The sequence below is a fragment of the Seriola aureovittata genome, chromosome 20 (assembly GCF_021018895.1).
Source record: "Seriola aureovittata isolate HTS-2021-v1 ecotype China chromosome 20, ASM2101889v1, whole genome shotgun sequence".
NCBI classification, from domain to species: domain Eukaryota; kingdom Metazoa; phylum Chordata; class Actinopteri; order Carangiformes; family Carangidae; genus Seriola; species Seriola aureovittata.
Window position 1 is genome coordinate 6,106,658 of NC_079383.1, and position 26,219 is coordinate 6,132,876.

Below are 26,219 nucleotides of genomic sequence, written 5' to 3' on the forward strand. Positions count from 1 at the left end.
TACACAAAGTCATAGAAATACTTACTGTACATGCATATATATGCATGCACATACACACAGGCAGCAGCATTTACCCAGTACAGTAAGAGTCTAAGGCCAGCTGCAGGGCCAGTGAGGGCAGCTGTGTTTGTCAAACATCGCGTGACACCGGCTCCCGAACAGCAGTCCAGCCCAGCTTACCCTCCCCATCCACACACACAGAGTGAGTCGGGTTCCAGCCCACTCTCGTCATGCCTCTCTCTCTTTTCCAGCAATAGCTGTGCTTTCTGTCATTCCATGACAGATTCCTCACTAAAATGTTTAACCTTCCCTTCTTCCCTCTCTCCCTCCTCCCTGCACTCTCTCCATAATTTCCACACTGGTGGCACGCGAGGGTTTTTGATCGCCTGCCTCTGAAAACACAATCTGTTCCCACCGTCTTCGGCGAGCTCTTCGTCCTGTGGTTTGGTTCCCTACCGGCAGTCAGGCAGACAGACGGATCGAGTGACTATTGTTTATGTTTCTCGTAAAAAACACAGAGAGGAAAAGAAGAGGAAAAAATGGAGAATAAGTGATATTTTCGCTGACCTTCAAAGGCTAACTGCCCCAGTAACAAATAGGATCAAAGGCCAGTGGAGGTTTTCTGCTCTTCTCCAGGGCTTTCTTGTGGTGCTACTTAGTGAAGCGTTCTTTTTTCTTTTTTTCCTGTGGTACATTAGGGATAAGTGTCCTTCTGACTATAATTGTGGGCTTAAAATTATGTGACATGTTGTCAAGGCCTTAGTGGCAAAGTATGTGACTTAAAAACAACCAAAAGCTCCTTTGCAAAAACTGAACATCTGGGAAAGTCGAAGAGTGTTTTTGATGACAGTCTCTGAAACATAGCGTAATGATCTGTGAGTATTTAAAGAAAGATTTGTTCACTGTCAACTACCCTTTCTTCCTCTGCTGGTCGCACATCACCTTATCCCACAAAAGGCTTTGGGTGCTGTCCATGCTGGGATGCTTTGGCTCCGCTCACAGTCAAGCATGGTGCTTGTCAATACATTGTCTCTTCCTCTTGAACATCTGTTTTTGCATTTGCTGAATTTTAAAAAAATATTGTTGTAGAATGATTATGAATGGGACTTGTCCTTCGCTGCCATGTTCAGCAAGTGCTATCATGCTAACATGCTAAACTAAGATTGCAAACATTATACATGTTACATAAACATTATACAGTACCTGCTCATATATATATGAGTAAGTTTTTCATCTGTGCAAAAAGCACAGCTATGCCTAAGAAGAGCCTCACAGCAGTTAGCATAGCCAGCCTCTTAGTCTTGTTCACATTAAGTACACTGAAAAGTGGATTTCTTTGTTTACATCCAACAGCATGAAATGCTGCCACCGGCAATATTTTGAAAGTTGTCTCACTGCTCATGTGAAGAACAACATATGATCTGTAAAGACATGCCAAATTAAAAACTGTTGATTGAGCCACAAGTACACAAACGTGCATACTCATATCTTACAGTATACACTTAACAGTTTTAATTTCCTTTGTCTGTGTTTACTGGCTGCCATGCCACCCTGCACACACTCATATGCACACTCACACACACGCATACACCCATATGCACACACACTGTGGCAAGGATCTTTCAGGCTCCTATGGTTTTCATGTCAATTTCATGGCGCTGGGCTATTGCCCCCATCTGCTTGTAAGCCAAGTGGGAGCGCTGTAGCAGAAGAATTTCTACCTCAAAGTGTCGGTCTGCTGTGTGAGTGTGTGCATATGTGTGTGCGAGCAAACATGAGGGCAAAGGAGGGATTTTAACAGTGAAAAGCACTTTATTCGTGGTTTTGAAGGAGAAGGATGATTTCAGCATCACAGGACAGGCAGGCCCATGTTGATATCATCCATAATTAATGACTGGCTGGGTCTTGCCGCTAGAGAGGAAGGAAGCTAAACCGTTGGTGACTTATCAGTGCCCGCACACAAACACACACCCACACACACACATACACCCACAGAGTGTATCTCAGGGTGAAATGGAGGTCTTCACCTCTCTGTGGCCTCTTTGGTTCACTCTGCCCTCTAGACAGAGTTTTCAGGCAGCGGGGAGGCAGACGGAAAGAGAGACTTTTTACTCTGGCTCATTAGCCAAGGGATGAGGAGGAAAAGAAAGTAGAAAGGAATGAATGAAGGAGAAAAGACAAGACCGCTGAGGGTAAAGTGAGGATAATGGTGAACTTGTTGAATCATGGCAGAGCTAAGATCTCTGACACGTGTTGAGTCATAACCTTTAGAGAGGCTATGTTGAGAGGCTGCTTGGGTAGATTTATTAGCTTACCTGTAAAATGGGACATCAAGAAGTGGTTACCTCCAATATGGTGAAAATGATTACATATTTTTGATTGGGAATTTATTGTATTGTGATAAAGATATTAAAGGCCCCATATTTCTGGTGTTGATCCATAAGAAGATATATTTGTGGTTTTAAAAACCAAAAACCATCTAAGTGTAGTTTTACATTTCCTCTCTCTGGAGCTCTAGTAACAACAGGTAGGTGAGGTCAGAAAATTAGTCAGCCAATCAGAAGAGAGGCTCAGAGTCTCTATTCTGATTGGCTGACTGTTTTCTGAGTGATTGAATAAAAATATTGCAGATTTCATGTGTACACTCACTCAAATCCTGCAATTTGAATGGTGGGTCCAGGTCGGCGGGGCTTGGGGCATGGCTGAGAATGGTGACTGTTGTTGTGACATCACAAAGTTACAGAAGTCCTGATGGCTGGTTTTAAGTTTCTGAATACAGGGACATTTGTACATTTCTCTCTGGACTGAGCGCTTTGATATTTTCACTATATCAATATAGAACCTAGACCTGCTTTATGATAAAAAAGACATGGAAATCTACCTTTATACAATATGGGACCTTTAAAGGTATAATTTGACATTTTGCCAAATAAGCCAATATTTGCTCTTTTGTCAAGCATGTGATTAGAAGACTAGGAGACTAGGAAACAGGAGGAAACAACTAGGTGAGATATAATGAGGCTAACACTTTCCCCCTGTTTCTAATGTGTATGCTAAGCTAACCAGCTGCTTGCTCCAGCTATATATTTACCAAAAAACCTGATGAATACTAAGTTTTTGCATGTTTTTTTGTCAGGTGCTTAAATTCCTGAAATATTTTTTGTCTCAGCCCAGACAGGAGACCTCTGGATGACTGACAATTTGTCAAAAATGTTGTATATAAGTTAAGTAATAAGTTTTGCTGTGATATGACCGGTTTATTGCAGAAGGAAGGACACACCCTCTTTTTCACAGAAATGTGGCGTAAGGTGGCTTGAAAAATGACAGAAGTTGCCAGAAGACAGAAGTTGCCACTTCCAAACATCTGATACATTTATACAGTATGTTACAGTATTGTACATCTAACATGAGTTCAACTCACCTGATGAAATCCCAGATAATCCACAATGGTCGAGGAGGCATAAAAGACCATCCCATCACTGCTCACCACCAAGGCAAAGCCTGTCAGAGACTACACACACACACACACACACACACACACACACACACAGACATAAATAAGCTGTGACTCAGGGCAGCTCATGCAGAAAATAAACTCAAGTGAAACAAATACATAATTGACAAACACAAACAACTGAATTTTATCAGTGCTATCTTTGCAAAGCTATCTTCAGGTGGCATGATTCACATGTAGACTGCACCCTGCAGTTACAACAGTCAGATGGTTTTATTTGCAACCCAACTGTGGCTGCACTCATTACTGTACAATTATGTTTTTAAGCCAGAGACAAAAGGCAGCCAGACTTTGACTTTTCTTTTGTAGCACCATGTTCAATTTATGTCATTCTTTCCATAATTCTCAAAGCAGCAAATAACAGGGAAAATGGAACAAAAGATAGAATAATACAACACTGGAGAAAGAATGAAAGACAGATGGTCATGGACCTCAGTGGGCCAAATAAAGCTTTCTAATTTGTAATGCAAACTCATGCTGTTGAAAGACATTTCAGAATATTTTCTGCAGGAATTTAGATTCATGGTATTTTAAAGCGGTTGACTTGAGGATGACATATACACCGATTTGCTCCCCTCTAAACTAACGCATTTCATGAGTTAGAAACTTTGGTGATTAAGTCTGTTTGACTGGTAACACGCTTTGATTTGTGATACTAAACACACTGATTAAAAGCAGAGAAACTCCAGACACAAACACAGCCTCATTCCCGTGCACACAAGGGGGAATAATGTGTTTGGCCAGCACGGCTTACAGAGACAAGTGTTGATTAAAAAGAAAATTTCAAATAAATACATAACTGGCCTCAGTCAAATGAGATGGGATGGAGGGATGAGGAGTGAAGCAAGGGTGTAAGAGAAAAAAGACAGCACAGGAAGGAGACGTGGAAGAGGGGGAGAGGTCTAACAGTGTGTTTGTGTGTGTGTGTGTGTGTGTGTGTGTGTGTGTGTGTGTGTGTGTGTGTGTGTGTGTGTGTGTGTGTGTGTGTCTGTGCGCGTGTGTGTATGTGTGTGTGTTTGTGCACATAGCTGCGATAGCGTGACAACTGCAGGGCTACTTGACTTGCGTGACTGTGGCTGCCAGAGTGTGTCACCTCTATTTTACTGCGAGACTATGCAGGTCTTCCCTGGTGAGTGTGTGTGTGTGTGTGTGTGTGTGTGTGTGTGTTTCATGTGGTATATATCCCTCTGGCCTCTGAATTCATACTCACTTTTCTTCTACGTCTCCTTCTTTCAGTTTCTCCCAACAATGATCTGATTGCCTGAGCAAGCAGTGTAATGCTCTGCTCACTGCACATGCTCCATCCTGACCACACAGTGTACTCTGATATCTGCTCTGCGGACAGACCAATTTGTAGTCCTAAAACCTAGAGGTATCTGACATAGCGACACTGTCACAGACAAATATCTGGACTATATGCGACAATATCTGAAAAACATATGAAAGCGCGATGAGGAGGGGAGGGGGGCGGAGATGAGACGCCTACTCAGGTTCTCGGTGGCGTGGAAGCAGATGTTGTTTGACAAGTTTAACTGGCACATATTCCTGACGTCCAGGAATATGGGGTGACCCCCCCCCCAAACACACACAGACACACACTCACACACACACACACACACACACACACACACAAACACACGCACAGCTTCCTCCAGAAAGCGCTCAAAGACAAATGATGCCACCACTTTAATGAGAACTTAAACATACACAAACGTATCTGCTTTGTAAACAATTTCCCTTTTGTGATTTTGAGCCTGACTCTAAACTCACCGTGCAGCCAAAGGCAGACAGCACCTTCTGGACCACTGAGAAACTAATGTGGAATTAATACTGCTTAGTATAATTTTAAATATACTAAATTTTCATTGCTGTACAAACATCTGGTTACAGCATGTCTTAGGAAAACAGTGTATTTTGTCCAAATGCAACATTTCAAAGGTATGGTTTTCAGGCCAAGAATTTCATTATCTGGGATCTTTACTAATCAAAAATCATGTGTCTCAAGCGGGATAAGGTATTTAAGCAGTGTAACTTTTTGCTGTATAATGCAGCCCAAAGCTGTCATATTGCTTGTCTAATTAAAATCTATCTGATTCATTCATATCCATATGTGCCATACTGAAAAGTTTACAGTCCAGTTACAGAGCATGTGTTCATATAACAAGGGAATTTTGAGGCTTAAACGACTCAGCGATCTGGGATTTGTGTCCAAACAATGGACATAAAAATGTCCTGAATATACTGGAATGTGATGTTGCCTTTATGAGGTCCTACAAGGCCATAAAAAGGCCAGAATTTACATGCTGGGTTCATCTCGGTTTATTTAGCCAGTTCACCTTTCTCCATTCCTCTTCCAAGTCACTGAAAGGCCACAGTAAAATTCTGCAACACATTTTCTTTTTTAAATGACTTTGACATTTTTATTCTCCTGGAACAAACAGGCTTTGGACTTGTGACCTGAAAGAGTATGAGCCGGCAAACACAGTATATTTTGTAGGTTGACTTGCTTTCCAAAATGGAACAGCAAATACATTACAGATGGATACAGAACATATATTTTTCACGTCCAAAACCATTATGGGAACACCCATCATTTATATTGGAACAGGACAGACCATTTACAATTTATTTCACAGATACAGAGCTGGAAAGAGCAACTGAAAAAATGACTATTCAACTATAATAATTATTATTCTATTTTCATTATAAAAACAACCAAGCACATCTGATTGGCCCTTGTTCTTTTGGAGTAGGAAAAGAGAAAGGAAAGAAAGACAGAAAGAACAAACTGATACTGGCTGCACTGTGCTGCATGCTGTTTTTGTGTGTTTTCTCCATTCACATTTCCCTCAGTTCCTCACATTCTGAAGCCTTTAGGTAATGGAAACAGGCACCTGCTGCTGGCCTGCTCCACCACATATCTGCAACAACAGCACCCCGGGGAGACTAAAAGCTATGACTTACAAATCTTAGGAGGCGCTTTGCATGCAGAGCCCAAAATAAAATATATGTTCACTGAATCTGGAAGCCACGCAGGGGAGGAAGAGGTGGAGGAGGAGGAGGAAGAGAAGGAGTGATGATGGTGATGGGGCAGCCTTGTCTCATTGTTTCGACAGGGTGCCTTTGGTTTTCCTGTCTGTCTAGCTGTCACGGTGAGATGAAAGCAGCGATTATGAGGTCATAACAAACACGGAGACCTTCGCCCACCAGGAACACACCCACATCCTGCACACACATGCGAAGGTAACATGGGATTCTGATATAGTGAGTGATGTTTTAAAAAATTCCAGTATAATGAAAGTGAGTATCCCACGTTGGGCCATGCTTAGGTCAGTCAGCCTCTAGTGCCACCATGAAGTTGCCATTTTTTGTTTTGAGTGAAATGTCTCAGAAACTATTGGGTGGATTGCTGTGATATTTGGTGCAGATATCCATGCCCCCCTCGGGATACACTGCTAAAACTCTGATCACACTTTAATTTTTCATACAGCACCATGATCAGATTAAAGCTTCAGTTTGTCAAATACTTTGGTTTAAGACAAAATGCATGCAAAGCTAATGAGATTTGCATCAGCCTCAGCTGTACTTGTAATGTTAACACGCTAAACTAAGATGTTAAATAACAATGGTAACATTCTGCTTGACATCGTATTATGTTATCTTTAGCCAAGTTTCCATCCAAATGTAGTGCAATTGAAACCAGACAGTTGGCAAAAGAAAATGCAAATGAATGCATCACTGCTGTGATATGAATATAAGGAACTGGGCAAATTGAGATGAACAGTCGGTGCTGCTAATTCTCCAATCTGGTGCTGTTAAGCCATTGAAGAATACTACATTAAAACCTCAAATAAACCACAACAATGTGGAACACGTGACGGAATTATGGCATTTATATTTGTTCCATGTATTCATTTGTGTCTATTTATCAGTCGTAAACAGTAATTTGAGTTTTCTTTTCCATCTCAGCCTATAGAGCGAACACTTTTCTGATATGATATATGTATATATTTTGAATTTCCATTATTTGTACTCACTGCACCTGTTAGTACACCTCAGCAAAGTTACCATAACTCACACATACAAAGACATGCAATGCCACCGAACACACACACACACACACACACACAAATATCTTGTGTCTACCCTCCCTTGGGATCCTATCACCATAACAACTAATGCTTTAGTTTGCTATGAGGCCCTGGCGCAGGTTGAGTCACGCAACGGGAGGCAGCGCATCATTACGGTCAATCTAGCCTTTTGTTTACCATCCCATTGAGACAACTAACACGTTAAGAGAAGCATCAGTGGATCAACTTTGCTCTGTTCTGTGTGTGTATGTGTGTGTGTGTGTGTGTGTGTGTGTGTGTGTGTGTGCGTGTGTGAGAGCGCTCACAGTTGTTGGCCAGTGATCAGTGTCAAAATTTGTTGTTTGACAGATAGCCATTAGGATATTGAGTGTGTAACAATGATCTGATGCTCGAGCAATTCCCATATAGCGTGCTGCTGTGTGTGTCTGATTATGATGACCTGTCTGCTTTGATGCCTTCAGCACAAACGTTTGCCTATCTTCAAATTTAACAACATGACTTTACATGTTTTATGTATAATATATTCAAAATAATCATCATGTGCATGTGTGCGTCACTGGTCACAGCCAAGTACAACAGGGTATCCTGATATCATATCAAAGTAACAAGAAATTACTTGTTCTCCAAATTAAGTGAAATGTTTTCAGTTATAATTTATCTGTAGTTACAGTCTGATTAAAGGTCAGAGGTCAACTGATGAAACACAGATCTTATTTTTGCACTGATTGCTGTTGAAAGGCTTGGTGTGTTCTTCTCACTCTCTTCTGCTCACTTTCACACACGATCACATCCATTCAGACAGAGATGCACTCACACACACACACACACACACACACACACACACACACAGACACACACGCACACACACACACACACACACACAGACACACACACACACACACACACACAAACACACACACTTCACTGGCTTCTCAAGGCTGCCAGCGTGTGTGAATCCCCACCTCCTTCATCAGCTCTGACACTCCCGTCTCACCCGTATGTCACGCAACACCACAGCTCCGCAAAGGGGGTCGGGGCAAAGGGCGAAGGGCACACACACAAACACACACACACATACACTAACACACAAAAACCCTCCCTCCCCCCTTTCCCAATTCACACTGACTCACTCAGACGCAGATGGTCTCCTCTCTGGCGTGTATGCAAGCTAGGGAGCGCTTCATCGTTTCACTGACGGTGACGTGTTCAGCAAAAACTGATATTATTTTAATACCTCTAGGACAGTATTTGCATACACATGATACTATCTTTTCAAGTCAACATGAACAATGGTACACACACACATATATATATACACACTGAAGTACACTGTTGCCCATAAAGTTGGAATAATTTTGTTTTCAGACACAGTCCTCTGTTTATTCCTATTTAAATGCATCAGTAATCGCTTTGGAAGACATTGACTACTAAAGTTTTGAGAAGATATACACTTTATCTGTCAAGAATAAATCACATTGTCACAATCATTTCATGGAAAGAAGTAAAAAAATATTTTATTCCAACTTTATGAGCAACAGTGTATTTCACAAGACATACAAACAACAGCCATGTGGTTTCTTACTTCCAGGAGGAGGCTGCTTTCATTGACAGTGTTGCCCAGTGGAAGACTCTCTTTCCTGGGTTCAGGGTTAGTGGATGCTGTGCCGATGATATGCTTCCTGGAGCTCTTATCTTGGCTTGCTGTGAAAAAAAAAAAAAAAAAAATAGAAAGGAGTCAATACAAGGGACTCACTTATATTAAACCGATACATTATTAGCAATCAGTGGGTTTAAGGATGCAGAAAATGATAACCCTAACCATAACCTTATACAAGCAGGGATATGTGCTAATGTAAGTCCTGGAAAGTAAAATCAAGCACACCTCACATAGTTCGAATTCTTTAATACATTGCACTGCTGCACACAGAATACAGAGCATACACTAAGACCAGTAAAAGGTTGTGAATGACAACAATGACTCTGTTTTGTGTGCTTGCCAGTTCTCCCCCAACCAGTGTGATACAGCAGTGAGAGAGCTGGACCGGCACTCAGACATATGGCCGGCATATTAACAGTATCACTCTCTTTTTGCACAGCACTAATGCCAGGTATTAGTCTGTGTGGTGGGCCTGTCTAACAAGACAAAACAGTGGAGGATTTCATGACTTTACAGGATTGCTCTCACACGATATTGCCACATGCACATGGACAGCGCACCGGTTCAGAGTGAGGTAGAGGACAGCACCTGGTGCGTTTTGGGATTTCTGGGTGATTGTTGAGCAGCATGAAGTGGTTGTACAAACACAAATGCAACACAGGCTTGTGCACAATGCAAAATATAAAATTTAAGGCTTTTTTTTGTTGACGCTGTTTTTATTTAAGTTTTACATACTGAAATAAGAAAAGTCCTTTATTTGTGGTGTAAATCTTATTCAAACAGTTCCGTGAAGGAAGTGTCATACAAGCAAAACTTTTGCAACAAAAAAAAGAAGCAACTAAACACTGTCAAAAGTTTTTAATTGGTCTGAAAACTGAATAGGAGATTATTTGTTAAGATTGACTTTATTGCACTCTATTTTATATGAGCCAAAATCACATTTTGCCTCAATAGGATTCACAGTATGCGCAATATCTTTCTCTATTCTAAGACTCTCTGTTCAGATAAAAAGGAAGAAACTTAAATAACAGCAGCAGAGGATGGAGAGGAACGTATAGTGTCTGTAGAGAGTAGACAGAAATAACATAAAATAAAATATGGAAAAAATTAGAATGTTGTTCATTCACTAAATTCAAGCTTCATCCCTGCTGAAATGACAGCTTTCAGTTGTTGCTGCTGCTGCTCCTGCTGCTCTCTTAGCTGAGTCTGACCTCTGGCCTTTAGGTGGAGGGGGGCCAGCACAAAAGAAAATTTCACCTATGGATCTCAAAGTGTAGTGTCTTCTGAAAACTCCTTAAGGGCCCCGATGCTAAAAGAAGAATAATTTTACTGGACAAGTAATGATCCCATCTGGCATTTCTAATCTTGGTTTATGCTCTCAACAATGTGACCTCTTCAAACATTAAACTCCAACTCAGGAGAATGTCAGTCCGTCTCTCCATCGAACACCTGCTCCTCTGCACCAGCTGATCTTTAATAAAGTTAAAATATTTACCAAAGTCTTAAAAATCACTATCCATACGCTATGCTCTTCCCCCCTTATAGTAAGGCCTACTTACTACCATGCCAGTGTGTGTATACATGCAATTAGCCTATACAACTATGGCGTGCAGCACTGTCACATGTGCGCTGGTGACGTGTGTGTTGCGTGTTGCAGGCATGTTTGCGTGTTTCTCTTATGGGTGTGCTGTCATGGGGCATGTGGCTCACTCCAAGAGATCAGCCCTTCGCTCCGTCACTCATTGTAGCAGGCACAGATTAGTCACGCAACACACACGCACTCGCACACCACAGCCTCATTATGAAAAACTATCTATGTATGTATGTATGAATCTTTCGATGCTTCGTATATAGACCCCACCCCCACCGAGTAACCCCATTACGGCTTCCATTCCTCCCCCTTTAACCTTCTACCATCTCCTATCCTCTGTCCCTCCTCCCCCCTACCCATCCACCCTTCTTCCACCCATCCTTTCTTTGTTCAACTCAGCAACGCAGGCGATCGACAACCGATTTCGTGATGCTGGAAGAGTTTCCCCTACTCTTAAATCCACTCTGAAGCACGCAAAGTTAATGCGCCTTGTTTCTTTTTTGTTTTATCCATACATTTTGTCAGGATTAATTTTTTTCATGTTTAATCATTTATTCCCCCTGTGACAGCAACATCAGGTTTATTCACTTTATATGTGGAAATACAGATTGAAATTATAAACCCGGTCAAATGCTGATGAAAGCACTGACAGGCGACTTCACAAATTCATAAGTGCCAGTAATAATGTAAAGTATTTTGTCATCACCTCCACTAGGTGCAAACACGCACAAACAAACAGAGTCAGACAGCCGCACATACACACAAAGCCATTCTACTCAATCACCGCACTATCATCCAACCAGTGGAAACCATTGCAGTGGGAAATGAATCTAATAAGCTTCTTTATTTTCCTCCTTCAACGCCTCATGTGTTTTTGTTTTCTCTCTTACGGCAGCTTTTGGAGAGGATGCAGCGTCAGGAAAGACAAATATACGGGATGATTAATTATCGGCACCAGCACTTCCTCTGCCAACAATACAGGCTTTATTCAACACTCGTGTCTTCAGGTTTGCTTTTCTTTGCCTCTATTTTCTCCCTCTCTGGTCCAAAAAGGAAAACAGAGTAGGTAATGGTGAGGCGTTTATGTGAGGAGTGGGTGTTAGTTAAAAAAAAAAGAAAAAAAAAGTAGAAAAGCAGCGGGATGTAGATGCTGCCAAAGGGTGAGGCTGAAAGTGTCTAGCTCCTGTGGTCGGCCAGGTCTGTCTTTCCACTTCCACTGAGTACACAAAATATTAGGGACCACCCACCAAATATTGAGCTTCAGCATGCCTCAATTTGCACAATTAAGTCTCAGAGAACACCTTGGATGAGGGACTACAGATGACATCAGATAAGTCTGATTTCTTGAAATCTGATATTACAAAGGGGAATGTGGTGGGAAAAGATGAGGAGAATTATGAGTAACTGCTTTAGACTGCTGAAGTTTATCTCTACTGCTCCTGTGAAGATGGAAACGCAGGTAAATTTGCTCCTGTTCTACAAAACCTTCACGGCTACTTGCTGCCAGTGACTTTGAAACAAGCAGCAAAAAAAGGAGTATGTGAGTGTTTGTGTGTGTGAGTTCAAGACGCAGGCCTCATTAATCAGGTATTAATTTGTGCAGCCTCTAGGGGGTGAGGTGAGTTTGGCCATGAAGCATGCGGATACAGCACAGCACAGTCAGGAGGTGTTTGCCTGTTTTCAACAGCCTCTCTTGAAGCCACTTCCTCCCACACTATCAATAACAGCCAAGAAAGAGAAAACAGAAAAGAGAGAAAAAAGAAACCCTCAGTAAGAAGATAGAGACTGGAGAAAAGGAGATGGGCTGGGGGGGGGGGGAGGGGTCTCTGCAGGCTCATAGTGTCACTAACATGCTTTTATTCTGGAGATAATAAAACACAAAGAAATGTCTCACAAAATGATGAGATGAATATTTGAATACAATCCTGTACATTAGAGCATTGGAATCAAAGATGGCATGACATTATGTTGAGGAGTGCTCCTGAGGAGTGTCGCACGACTCTAACTGTTTCATAAATCGTGAGTAAAAGAGGAGCATGCATTTTGAACTGAATGGTACATAATACCCCAGGTCCGCTCTTTAGCTCATGCTCTTATCAAGAGCAATGTGCAGTGAGGAGCAGGTAAGTATTCATACATGGCTGCTCATAGACATAACACTAGCTGCTGCACAGTTTTAACCTGGGACCTACCATCCTGCTATACACGCAACTCCACATCGAGTCAAACAGGTGGTTAGTGCTGCCATTTTTAAAAGCTTTAAGCTCTCTGCCCGTTTCAAGGAATCTGTAGCTGAAATTGATCCAGTCTATTTGAGGTTAAATAAATAAATAAATAAGTCATTTTGGTAAAACTTTTTTTTAAAGCAACTGCAGGTACATTTACTCCTGCTGTACTGCACTGTGCTCACTTACTAGTCATTTTACAGATTCATTTGATTTAACATACAAAACATATGACAAATTTAAATTTTATTACAGTATATATATATATATATATACTGTTGCCCATAAAGTTGGAATAACTGTTTTCAGTTTAATTGTGGTTTCATTTTCATTGTGATATGTTTGGAAGAGATTGACTACTTAAGTTTTGAGAAGATATACACTTTATCTGTCAAGGATAAATCACATTGTCACAATCATTTCATGGAAAGAGGTAAAATATATTTCATTCCAATTTTATGAGCAACAGTATATATATATATATATATATATATAGAAATAGTTCAAATTAGCTCTACCAGCCACAACAGTAATATGGTACTTACACATTAAAGGATAGCTAATGATAATCCAAAAAATATAGTGAAATAGTTCAACAAAAGTTACAGGGGGCATTTTCCTGTCTTATGAGCACTTTTTACTTTTAATTACTTTTGCGAATAAAACACTCCCTTAGTTTTAGTTAAGTTAATGCAGGACTTTTACTTGAGAATCTAATATTTCACTACTTTTATTTAAGTGCTGAATACTTCCTCAACCACTAACAGTGAGAAATTTGGTCCAAAATATGGAAGAAATTTTATCTTCTCTGTTTTCCAAATGTCTCACATCCGTGTTACCTCTCTGTGTTCAGGCTCTGTGTCTCTGGCTTCAGCAGCATGGGTGCCATCTTTTGGCAGCAGATCCTCTGTTGTGTTTTTCTCTTGTAAAGAAGAACTGCAGACCTGAACATGCAAGCGCTGTGCAGCACAGCAGTCCACCCCCCACCCCCCTCTTACAAGGCTTGCGTGAGTAGAGAAAACTGTGTGTGTGTGTGCATATGTGTGTGTTGAGGTTGGGTTGGCTTACAGCCACCTCCTTTGCCTATTCCCACCCCCTTCCCTCAGCGCTCTTCTTCTTCTTCTCTCTCTCTCTCTCTGTCTCTCTCTCTCTCTCTCTCTGCAGGCACAGGAAATCCACAGCGGAGAGAGCAACACCAACACACAGAGAGAGAGAGAGAGAGAGGGAGAGAGAGAGAGAGGCTGGCTGATCAAGGGCTGGTTGTCACGCGAGCGAGCCGTCTGTCAATCCTCCCCCCCTTCCTCCTGACAGGCTGCTGGCGGACGGCCAAGGCCTTGCGTGCAAGCCGGCGAGCCACATTAGCCCATAAAGAATTTCATAATAGCAACAGCTGTTAAATATTGATGACTGCTGGCAAGTGCTCAATGGTGCTCCGCAAAAAGGTTAAGCCTGCACTGTAATGGAAGCTAATACTTCATTATGCCACAGATCAAAAATGTCCGGATCTCGCCCTATCCAAATCCAAGTCTTACTATTTCAACTTTTTCCTTGTTTTTGAAATGTGGCAAAGAGAAGAGAAGGATTTTATATATTTATATTTTTCTGGAGACAAACAGGAGCAGAGTTTTTCCCACTTGTTTAATTCTGTTCCAGATATAAGCACTAAACCACAATGATTCGATCTTCCATCATCCTTGGTCGCAATGTTAATGTTGGATTGAGGGCTATAATCTTTCTGATATTGTTTTGGATGAGAATGTTTTGTTTCCACTGTGATATATAAGATTACAGTTGAGAGGATCCACCAGGATTTAGAGCCATACCCTTTGTCTGTCAACAAAACAACATCTATAAAAAGTACATTTCTTAAAGGCAGGACAGGAATCACAAATATTCTTCTTTCAGAGGAGATTATAATGCAAGTGAGTGATTTTTGTCAGGGAGTGTGTGCATGTGGAGCTTTTGCACCTCAATACTGAAGAGAAGGGGAAGTGATATTATGACAAAGCAAATGGGATCACACAGAATGGAGGTCGGAATGTAAACTCAATTGTTTCCACTTCTATGTTTTGGTTGGCAAGCAAACGCACCAGTCACTATTTTGTACAGGAGTAATATGTCTCCACACATGAGCCCCTGGGCAAAACAGACTTGTACAGCAACTTCTCTGCAGCCTGTATACTGCTACTGTATGTGGCTTGACTACACGGTGCATCATAAAACTGGTGCCATGCGCTCTCCACATGCACACACACACACACACACACACACACATGCTGGAGGACTGATATAGCAGTTGTAATATGAAAGTCATCTAATTGCTTCTATAAATAGAGAACATGACTGATTGTGGAGCACATGTTTTATGTGAGCATGATGTTTGTCTTCTGGGAAAATTGCTTTTCTGACGAACCCATTGAAAGAGCGACGCACACGCAGAGTGAGCTAAAGAGCTGCCTAAACACTCCTAAATTTGGCTCGTCAAGCCTTGGGAAAATTAACCACAACATAAGGCCGACGTGGTGCAATATTTATACAGACAATTAGAAAAACTAACAGAATGTAAATGGATGGAGGCCCAAGGAGAATGTGCTTGTGCTCTCCACTTACACACACACACACACACACACACAAACACACAAACACTCAGGCATGTGTTGCGTGAGATGAGCCAGTTATACAGGAAAGCTTTTTATTTGACTGTACCCAAATGAATGCAACAGTGTATTTTCTAATTGAAGACAACAAGACGCTCGACCTTGTCCCTCAGTCTGTTCAGCGGGGGTGAACTCAGGATACAAACTCCCTCATGAGTCACATATATCCCAGCAATAACCCTGCCTGGAAGCCAAATGACAACACACATGTACACACTCTGAAGTTTGCATGCACATAAACAAACACACATAGTGGGAGTCAAGGGAAAAGTCCATTGTTAGGCCCTGCTCTCTGCTCTCTTCAACTTCTACTGTATGTTTATCTCAAACTTCCTCTGATGGGCTCCTTCAAATAGTGACATAACTCGTCTGCCTGTGGACCACCTCAGTGAATTTCTAAAGAACAAAAACAAAAAAAATATGAAGTCTTTGTGCCATGTATGTAGAGCAGTGCATTTATTGCATGTGTTTATTACTCACATCTGAGATCCACTGCATTACTGTAAGAAACATTAGCCCCTGCATACATGCGTGTGTTTGCATGGGAACTCTATAAATAACTTTTCCTTGAATTCCTGTTTTGATGAGGATGGCTGTGGCTTGTTGCTCTCTCAGGGAGCTGGTGGTTAATAAAAGTTGCGTTCAGGAACCCCACCTGGCCACAATAAAGCACAAGCCTTCTATTTCTGTACTCACACAATCTCTATTTTCACAAGCAGTCTGAGATTCAAAAGCTTGAACTTAAATAGTTAACTTTATACGCACATTTGGTAGTTGCTGCAAAGGCTATCCTGCTGACTTTAAGTTCAATTAGAGATAAATCTAAATTTACAACCTCATGCTTTATAAACAAGCTTGGAAACAGACGTGAATTTGATGTTCTAGATTAATTAAATATGACTGGAAAAGAGAGGGAGGAAAAAAACGACAGTGACAAGAGATAAATGATTTTTCTGGTTCCTCAAAAGTTGAGTTATTCAGATCCAGGTCTCAGTCAGTATTGGACTGTTGGCTCATGATGTACTGGATAAACAAGCAGGTTTATCATATAGCTCAGTCATTTCACTCAGTTGTCCTGCACTATTTACTTCTGCCACCAAGTTTTTCATTACAAAAAGCACCAGCTAGTTTGACTTGCTTATTCATACTGAAAAAGGAAATACTTGAGACAAGTCAAACAACTCATGGAATAATTATTAGTTTTCTCCCCCTGTATTTTAGTCTTGCTCACATTCCTGCCTGAGAGGGGAGGGAGGGCAAAAGAAAGACAGAGAGGAGAGCGGAGGTTACAGCCTGCAGTACCATATACTCCTCCACTTCAGCAAAATGCTGGTTCCTTGTGTTGCGTGCCAACTGGTGTCACTCACATTATTCAAAATAACAGGGAGAGAGAAGTACAACTAGCCTTAGATTATCCCTCTCAGTTGGCCAGTCAGAGGCAATCATCGCTCGTTTTGTGGTCAATGTAAACAACTCAATAGCTTCTCTGGAAAAGAACCACACCTTTCATGAAAAGTTGATTTCATCAGTGATCCCGTGTTTATTTTTAATTCATCCATACCACCTCTCCATAACAAGAAGGTAATCTGTTAAAAAGATTATGGTGCCGTTTCGGCCCATTGAGGCAAATAATAATGGGCAGATGGTCCCTCAGGCTGAATCCATATGGGAGGGACTACACTAATGCTGCTGTAGCACGCGATGCTAAACAAATGCTAACCACTAGAATGTGGGGGTTGGGGGGGGGGGGTACTTTGCAACTTCATCAAGTTCTGTTGATTTGCTGAACTTTTACTGAAGAAAGCATCATTTTAATGAGTAAGCACACAGTGGCGCACTTATTTCTAATGGGTAAAGTCGTACTGGGTTAAATGAACATGCAATGCTAACCATGAAACAACAGTAGAAAGAGTGCAGATGTACTTTTATAATACTTTACTCAGACTCTACTGGGGTGTAATGTTGCTGTCCCAGGAAAACCATGTCGGTCCAACATGTCAACTTTTCATGAGATATGAAAAACCCCCTCACTTTCAGCTTTGTGACAATACATTTCTGATGGGGATTTAAATGCTTTATTTAGCCCAAGATACATTATATACTGTATACTGTATGTGTAAACAGTTTGCAGAATCCACCACACATACACACACTATCACACATATGTACACACAGACACAGAACGGCTCACCAAGGTGTAATTAAATGAGTGTGAGGAGGTTAATGAGTCCAGGGTTGAGGGGGCTCAAGTGATAGCCATGATGCTGCTCATGCTTTATCCATGAAAGCCATTTACATGTCAGTCAGAAGACACTATCATAGGTGTTATGTATCATTGTGCTTGTGTGTGTGTGTGTGTGTGTGTGTGTGTGTTTGTGTGTGTGTGTGTGTGTCCAGGACCAATCTGTAAAGCAGGTAATCTAGAGCAATAGCACAATGATTAGATCTCTGCAGCCAACGTTTATTTTTGTCTCCCTACAGCCCTTCAGAGTAAAAGCATTATTTTTGTCAGATCAATCCAGTTTAATCTTATATATCAAAATTCGGGCGAAACAATGAGCTGCATCATTCCTTCCTTTTCTTCATAGTTCTAATGAAAAGCAAGATTCCAGTGGTGAACATGAGACTGAATTAGTGTGCAGCTTCATAGTCTCAGCCTGATCTGATTTCACTTAGCATTACCTGTCAGCTTCACTTTAACACAAGTGACTCGTCTGCTGCATTTCTCACCAACAATATCACACAACAATTTGGCCTCTGACAGAGCTAATTCATTAAGCGACACGCTAACCCAACAGTAATCTGATTATCTTTCTCCTAACTCCTCAACCCTGTGTTGCAGGGTATTAGGCCTGAGGTGGCGGGAAAACTAGTGGTTGCTCGCAGAAACATCTCATCTGCTTTGACATCAGGTCATCATATATGATGGACATAACTGTTGAAAACAACCATGCATAGTAAAAATATCCATCTTATCAAGTGTTTCGGTTTGATACAGCATTTTAATATTTCATGTACGGAAAAAACTTTTTCACCTGAAAAACAGTGAAACCACATAACGTGCTGTAGTCAGCAACTGTCAATCAGCTCTTTGGAGAGGTGAGCTGTGGGAGGACAGGTGAGGATAAGTGAGGTGAGTACAGAGAGATATCCTTTGTCAGATCTGGACATATCGTGACTGTCCACTTCACATTCTCCCATCTGTGCCCATTGCATGTCATCACAACGCTCTAATCCAAGCCTGTTTATACTAACAGGGTTTGCTCCGATCACATCATTTGGCACAGGGAGGGAGGACACGTATACCCTGTGTGTTATTGCCCAGCAGGCGATGTGTGTGTGTGTTTGTGTACATGTGTGTGTGTGAGTGAGTGAAGGATATAGGCGGGCGGAGGGCTTGATGGGGAGCAATGGTGGGATCACGCAAGCTTGCTAAAAGAGGCAAAGTCAGGAGAGAGTCACGCATGGTGGGGCTTTGCTGTAGATGCCACTCAGTCGCCACTCGACTTCCTGGCATCTGGTGTTAGCGTGATGCTACGACTGTGTATATGTACATGTGTGTTATGTTGTAATTCCCAACCAACTGAAGAGATTTTCAGAATGTAAACAAACACTGACTTGTCTGCACTCTCCAAACAGGCTGTAGTTCTAAATAGGAAGACTATTTTTCCTCACTGAACATGCAAAGCTGCCAACTGTGGCACATTCAGCCATGCTCCATCTCGAGGAAATATTGAATGTGCTGCACAGGGGGAAGTTTGACTAGTGTCGGGCTGGATGTGTGCGGTGCAAGGAAAATTAAAAATGAAGGTTTTAAGACAAACCTTTTTTTAAAAAAAAGGGGGGGGGGGGTTCCACCTGTTTTATTTATAGAAAGTTTACAGAAGTTCTTCTCAGTGCGTGAAAACATAATTACCTATCGTTTTCTCTGGAGGATTTTTGTCAGGCCTGAGAAAATAACTCTAATGATGTTGTAGTGATGTCATCAGGGTTACTTGAGCTTGGTTTTAGAGACTGCAAATTAATAAAAGAAAGTCTGCATTATAAACAGGAGGTGTGGATTTGATGTGAACATTTAATTTCGAACATGACTCGTATTGGGAGTAAAAGACGGGATATTGCAGTTTGTGGTATATCAATTTTGACCATGTTTCCTTAAACATGTTTCTTGTGAGTGCTCCAGATTATTAGAAGTGCAACAGTTAATCACTGGAGGTGATTTATCACGTTGAGGCCTGTAGATGTTTCAAACTTGCATTGAAAATCGACAGATTTTTCAAAACAAAATTTGTGCCATCACACAATCAGTATAATCACAGGCCTATATAGTGTTTAATTATCATTATTTACAACAATGATGCCCTGAACAGACTTGGCAGGTTTAAAGACATCATAAAAATAAATGACTTCTCCTTCCTTTGAGCCGCGAGGTCTACAGGTTGTCATCAACTTACTAGATTACTTAACACAGTGTATGTGTCAGTGTCACTATAGCAATATGTGAAAATTGGGGCGGGGTCGGTTGTGCAATAGAGAGGTCAAGGGCTAAGGTTTGGGGTACTGATGTTGGTCAAATGAAGTGACAAAAATTCGAAGTACACAAAAACAAAAATGTTTCATATGTTTGTGGTTTTGTGTCTCAATAGGTAGGTCAGCCTTTATTTTTTGCCCTTTGTGTGTCAGTGTGTGTATGACACAATGATTGTTTGTGTGCGTATGTGTGTTTCAGCCTGCTGGTGATCTCATCATCATGTGGTTAAATCTCCTCGTCCCCTTAAATCACACAAAAATTGGAAGCAGTGGCGAGTGTGTGTGCTTGTGCGTGTGTGTGTGTGTGTGTGTGTGTGTGTGTGTGTGTGCATTTGGATCAGAGAAAAAGAGGGATTGTTTTGGACAAGGCTACAGGCAGGCTACAGTAGGGCACAGCAGGGTCAGCAGACAGAACTGAGTGTCTCCATCCACTGACCCAAAAGCTTCTGTGTCCCTGAATCACACACAGACACAAACCCTGAGCTGCATGTTTCACTGCATTGAGCTTATTATCTGGCCTCTGTCTAAAATACATTTTCACCACCATAGTTCTTTATGGTGAGAAAGCAACTGAAAACCAACTGAAAAGCAAAGAGTTTGTACAATAGGAAATAAAATTCACCACTGAGACTGAGGTGATTGTATTCATACTTTACAATACTTTTACTAACCCACACCTTTAAACATTAACCCCAGACCCCTGACCATCGAGGATAAACTGTATTTCTCTCAGCTGTCTTAAAATAAACAGTTCAAATTAAGCAGCTCACATAGACGGCCCAGATATTACCGCTCAATTCTACATTAAAAATGTCACCAAACAAACTGAGTAATATAAAAGGTTTAGTGCAACAAAACAAGACTCTCAACAGTAAAGATTTATTCATTGTTTTTCTTAAAGAAGTGTATATCCACAATATTTAGTTGAAATCTGCAAAAGATGAGGAGAAATACTGCAACGCTGAGGCAAGGGATAAATGTGGAAAAAGTTTTCAGAGAAAATATTGCAGGCTAATTTGATTTATGTAAATAGTAGGTAACATCCAGTCATCATATAATTCGATTTGTGCAGATTTATGTTACTTATAAAGACAGCAGCTGGATGAAATGCAAGATGAGATTATGTGCATCTGATATTTGTTTTCAAGATGGAGGTAGAAATGTAATTAAAAAGAAATGGATGCACGTATCTGTCAGTCTTCTGAACCAACGATGGTTAGGGCATAGAGTCCTCACATGACTTCTTTCTTATGTTTCCACGGGTCAAGATTCAAACAGGCTGGAGACTTGAGCAGAAATCCTCACAAATGCTGTATGCGTAAAAACAGGACCTAATGTGCGACACGCTTCTCAAACAACCCCTTGCAATTATCGCCTCCACACTAATGAACCTCACGTTACACCTTGTCAGCAAACCACCATTCGGGCTCAGCAGCTTGTAAACTTCCACACTGGCTCTTTGGTATCGCCCTGCAGCTGAGACCTGTGGGCAACCCCACTGGACCAGCGCCCACATCCACTTATCTGTAACTCCAGTTTGGCTTTTTCCATGCCGTCACATAATTTGACAGGTTATTGTACTTGCTTCTCTGTGGCTCTACCTCCTGGGCTTTTGAACGCTTCATAACCTGGGTGCCCTGAGATGAGACTAAAATCAAGATAATTTATGTTTGCTCCTGATAAGGTCACAATTTAGATATATGAGGTGTTTATTGAACACATTTTTTGTCCATCCATTAAGATAATAAACTTATTTCACGTGTAGCTTTACGACTTGTGTATCTAATAAAGTGGCACCTACCTTTCTACTATTTTGTCCTCTTTATTTTTCTTATCTCCTCTTTTCTCCAATGTTGCAACAACCCAATTTCCTCATAGAAATCTTCATCATCTCATCAAATCTAATCGCAGTGCGCAGTGAGCTGTGAGGTGGCAGTATCTATGTGACAAAATGCTCTTGGAACATGCTGTCTTGTGGTTTCAAACCCAGATTGGTCCACTGAGATATTCAGCCTAAATATTCATAAATCACTTATCATAGCTGTGCGTCTGTCCGGGGAGATACCACTCAGTTAGAGCTAGAAAAGATTTTTTGCTACACAAACACAACACGGGATTTCCAGTAAGTGAAAGTGCAATGAGACACCTCAAACCAAACATGTCTGAGGTAGAAGTGAAGAACATGTGTTTCCACAGCAGTCTATCTGCTGCACTGTACTGTACTGTATGTCACAGTTCAGGCAAGGCCTATAGGATTTTCTTCTTGCAGCTGAAGTCTGATTTATGAGCAGGACCACAGAAATTCCTCTGCAATAGCTTCAGGATGTCTCTGGAATAAGAGCAATATCTCTGATTTGGGAAAGTATTAGCAGCTCAAAACACAGTGGTGTCACTATGAGCAACTCACGCGAGGTAGTGCATGCCTCTTTTCCTCTCTGCTGCATACGGACATTATAAATTGTGGCTTGTTTTCTGTTCTTTTACTCATTGGATCTGTTATGAAATCAGATTGAATGACTTTCCACCAGTGTCGGCTGTCTAGACTAGACAATATAGGACTGATTCCAATATGACAGAAATTAATTGTTGTTTTTTATGTTTTGTTTCAGTTGAGGGATTTAGTGTCCTGTGATCTCAGTCCTTACACTTTCTTACTTTGACAAAACAAAAAGAAATAGATTTACATCAAACAGAAGGCTTACCTAACAGCTCTAGTATGTTGGTCCCCTACCAACTTGCCATTCATCATTCAGTCTGGTGATTCCCAACCAATTTTGTTTCGAGAACCAAAAATCTTCTCAATGTAGTTTTACATCTCCTCTCTCAGGCCTCTGTCTGGAGCTCTACTAACAACACGTCAGGGAGCCAATCAAATGAGAGGAGGCTCTGAGCCTCTCTTCCGATTGGCTGACTGTTTTCTGAGTGATTGACCAGAAATATAGCAGATTTCAGGTGAACACTCAGAGAAACCAAATCCTGCAAGGCTGGATGGTGGGTCCAGGTTGGTGGGGCTTGGGGCATGGCTGAGAGCAGTGACTGCTTTGTTGTGACATCATAAAGTTACAGAAGTCCTGATGGCTCATTTTAAGGCTCAGTTTCTGATTTAATGGCTGTGTATATTTCTCTGTGGACTGAGTGCTTTCATAGTATTAATATAGAACCTAAAGACCTTTTTTTAATTAAAAAAGCCAGGGCAAAATCATTTATACAATATGGGACCTTTAACTTAAAGTAATGGAAAAATGTTCAATATTAGGCTAAAAGTAGTGCAGTTTAATTTAATAGATAAATGGTTGATAGTGGCCTAAAAATAATGGATAAACAGTAATACATACAAGGTTGAACAAGTGCAGACAGCTGAAGTTAATGAATAGATAAATGGTTGAAATAAAGTTATATGCACTTCATTATGATAAATAGCACTAAATAAGATACATCTATTCAAATGAGTACATTTGGAACATGACGGGTAGTGTGGATGAAGGGGCACTTCAGTTCAGCTGTGGAGGAACCACTGATTTAGTCGACAGATGAGAAGACTGAACAGCTGTTTCTGGAAAAGTGGGATTCATGAATTAAAGTGTTTTTTTTCTCCTCTCACTGAGAAGCACGAGAAAATAATTGAGCGCTGAAGAGAAAGCAGAGAACTTTACAACACTGTCACAATTTAGAGAAATTTTCACAAATCACTCCAGACCTTGATCTGAGCACACACACTCACACACACACCCATACATTTACATGTAAGTCATCTAGGGATGTGCCGTCTTGCTCAAGGATTCTTCAATGGGACACACAGCTGCTGCTCGGTTTGAACCATCCATTTGGGGGCCAGTCTCCCGTTACACACACTCTTTGCACACACACATAATAAACACACCAAATACCCACATCCTCCTCACCCAATAACAGTACTGCAACTGTTTCTCATGTGACAGAAGAAGGGTGAGTTGTTGAGCAGAGGGAGTGGCGGGGAATAGCGTGCGAAGACCTAATGCAATGTTTCAGCCCCAGATGGGTCACATCAGTAGCCCGCAATCAACAAATTTGGCCCTGCCAAGTTTACACGCTAGACATGTCAAAAGGGACAGCAAAGGGAAAAGAGAGAAACCTGTTTCTTCTTTTTTTCACCCCTTGCTTCTTTTTATCGCCTGCCACAGCTTATCATTATTAATTACAGTGACTGTTTTTTCCACTGTGCAAGAGAAGAGAAGAGAAGAGACGAGAAGAGAAGAGGAGAGGAGAGGAGAGGAGAGGAGAGGAGAGGAGAGAGAAGAGAAGAGAAGAGAAGAGACGAGACGAGGAGAGGAGAGAGAAGAGAAGAGAAGAGACGAGACGAGGAGAGGAGAGAGAAGAGAAGAGAAGAGAAGAGACGAGGAGAGGAGAGGAGAGGAGAGGAGAGAGAAGAGAAGAGACGAGACGAGGAGAGGAGAGAGAAGAGAAGAGAAGAGAAGAGAAGAGAAGAGAAGAGAAGAGAAGGATATTAAAGATAGGAGGATAGAAAAGCTGCTTCCTGACATAATAGCATTTCATGGAAAATTAGCAGGAATTGATTAAATGCAATTGATGCTAGGGGTCAGAGGACATCCTCAAGCTTTGTCTGCTCCCCCAGTCCACATTTTAGTAGAGCATGAAGTGCTCAGCAAAAGCTCAGTGGTCTCCAGTGGATTTCCCTACTGACATCAGTGATTATTACCAGCACTGCAAAGCCATTTAGGGCTGGCAAAACACCTTTGTGTCTGTCCAGAGTGGTTAGGATGAGACTGGGGGACACCTGGTGTGTAACTCTAGACGGAGGGCTTCCTAATGTGTCCACAGTAGGGATGGTTAAATCAGGCCGATGATATCACCTTCTCTGGAGAAATAAAGCTCGAGATAACAAAAGTTTCAACATCCTGCACCAAATTATCACTGTCAGATCACATGCATGCATGCTTGCATTTGCACAAATACACACAGGACTAGACATACCATTAAATAAGAGATCCCTGTATCTCACACACATACACACACAGAGACAACGCTGTACCATTCTCTTCCCCAAAGCCCTGTGTGTGGTCTTGTCATTCAGGCTTTGTCTCCACTGTGGCCTCTCGTCTTTAAATAGCCTGCTATAATCTGTCCATTCAAGCACAGACACACCTAGTTTCAGACCAAATTTTACAACACACTGTGCAATTTGAAATCCACCGTTCAGACCAGTCTGGAAGATCTGAGCCAAGATCTGCTTCAGCCTAAACATCAGTGCAAAAACAGACTTGTAAATAGCTTCACTGAAGTTCAGTTTGATCTTTCATTTGTATGTTCAAGCAAGTTTAAATGAAACTTCCCTAAAAGCTCAACCACAATTTACTCAACAGTCACAAAACAATGATGTCCAAGTGATAAAAGAAAATTTCCTGGTAGCATTAAACTATATGCACAAAACAAATTAGTTTCAATTGATGTCATTCTGAAATAAGGATTTGACAAACTGCTTGAGTGTGAGCTAATAATCATCATGAAGTTGTTTATGGAAGAACAATTGAATTTGAACTCAAGGGCGGTTCAATATGGTGTTGCAATTCAAGCATCCATTCCCATGCTACTGACAAAACTCTGACAAACAAGAGGTGGAAGGGAAAAAAATATGGAATCCCTTTTCAAGACAAAAAAAATGAAACACACACACACACACACACACAGAGAAAGAAAGGAAAAGATAAAGAGAACCCAGGGTGGGAACTGTCATAAAATGAACACAGAATGCGATTCAAAGTCTTTTTTCCCACCGGACAATAAAACATGAAAAAGTATGTGTTAGAGGGAAGGAGAAATCCTTTGTGGCTCCACTGTACTGTGAAGGAGAGTCAGAGAGAGCTCCAGATGTGTCTCAAACATGCTTCAAGTTTCATTGTGATACTTAGAGGGTCTTAGTGAAGCAGACCCAGGGTTTGTATTAAACCCAATCTAGT

The 26,219-nt window shown here is 41.3% G+C and overlaps 1 protein-coding gene across 2 annotated transcripts in view; it reads right to left on the reverse strand.

The window, feature by feature from the left end:
* Window positions 1-26,219, reverse strand: part of ahrra (aryl-hydrocarbon receptor repressor a) — a 68,105-nt gene that overhangs the window by 7,919 nt on the left and 33,967 nt on the right. For both annotated transcript variants that reach the window (XM_056364694.1, XM_056364693.1), the window contains exons 4-5: window positions 9,188-9,306; window positions 3,422-3,511 (exon numbers count right to left, since the gene is read on the reverse strand). In XM_056364694.1, the coding sequence (XP_056220669.1) occupies window positions 3,422-3,511; window positions 9,188-9,306 (209 nt within the window). The remainder of the gene's footprint in view (window positions 1-3,421; window positions 3,512-9,187; window positions 9,307-26,219) is intronic.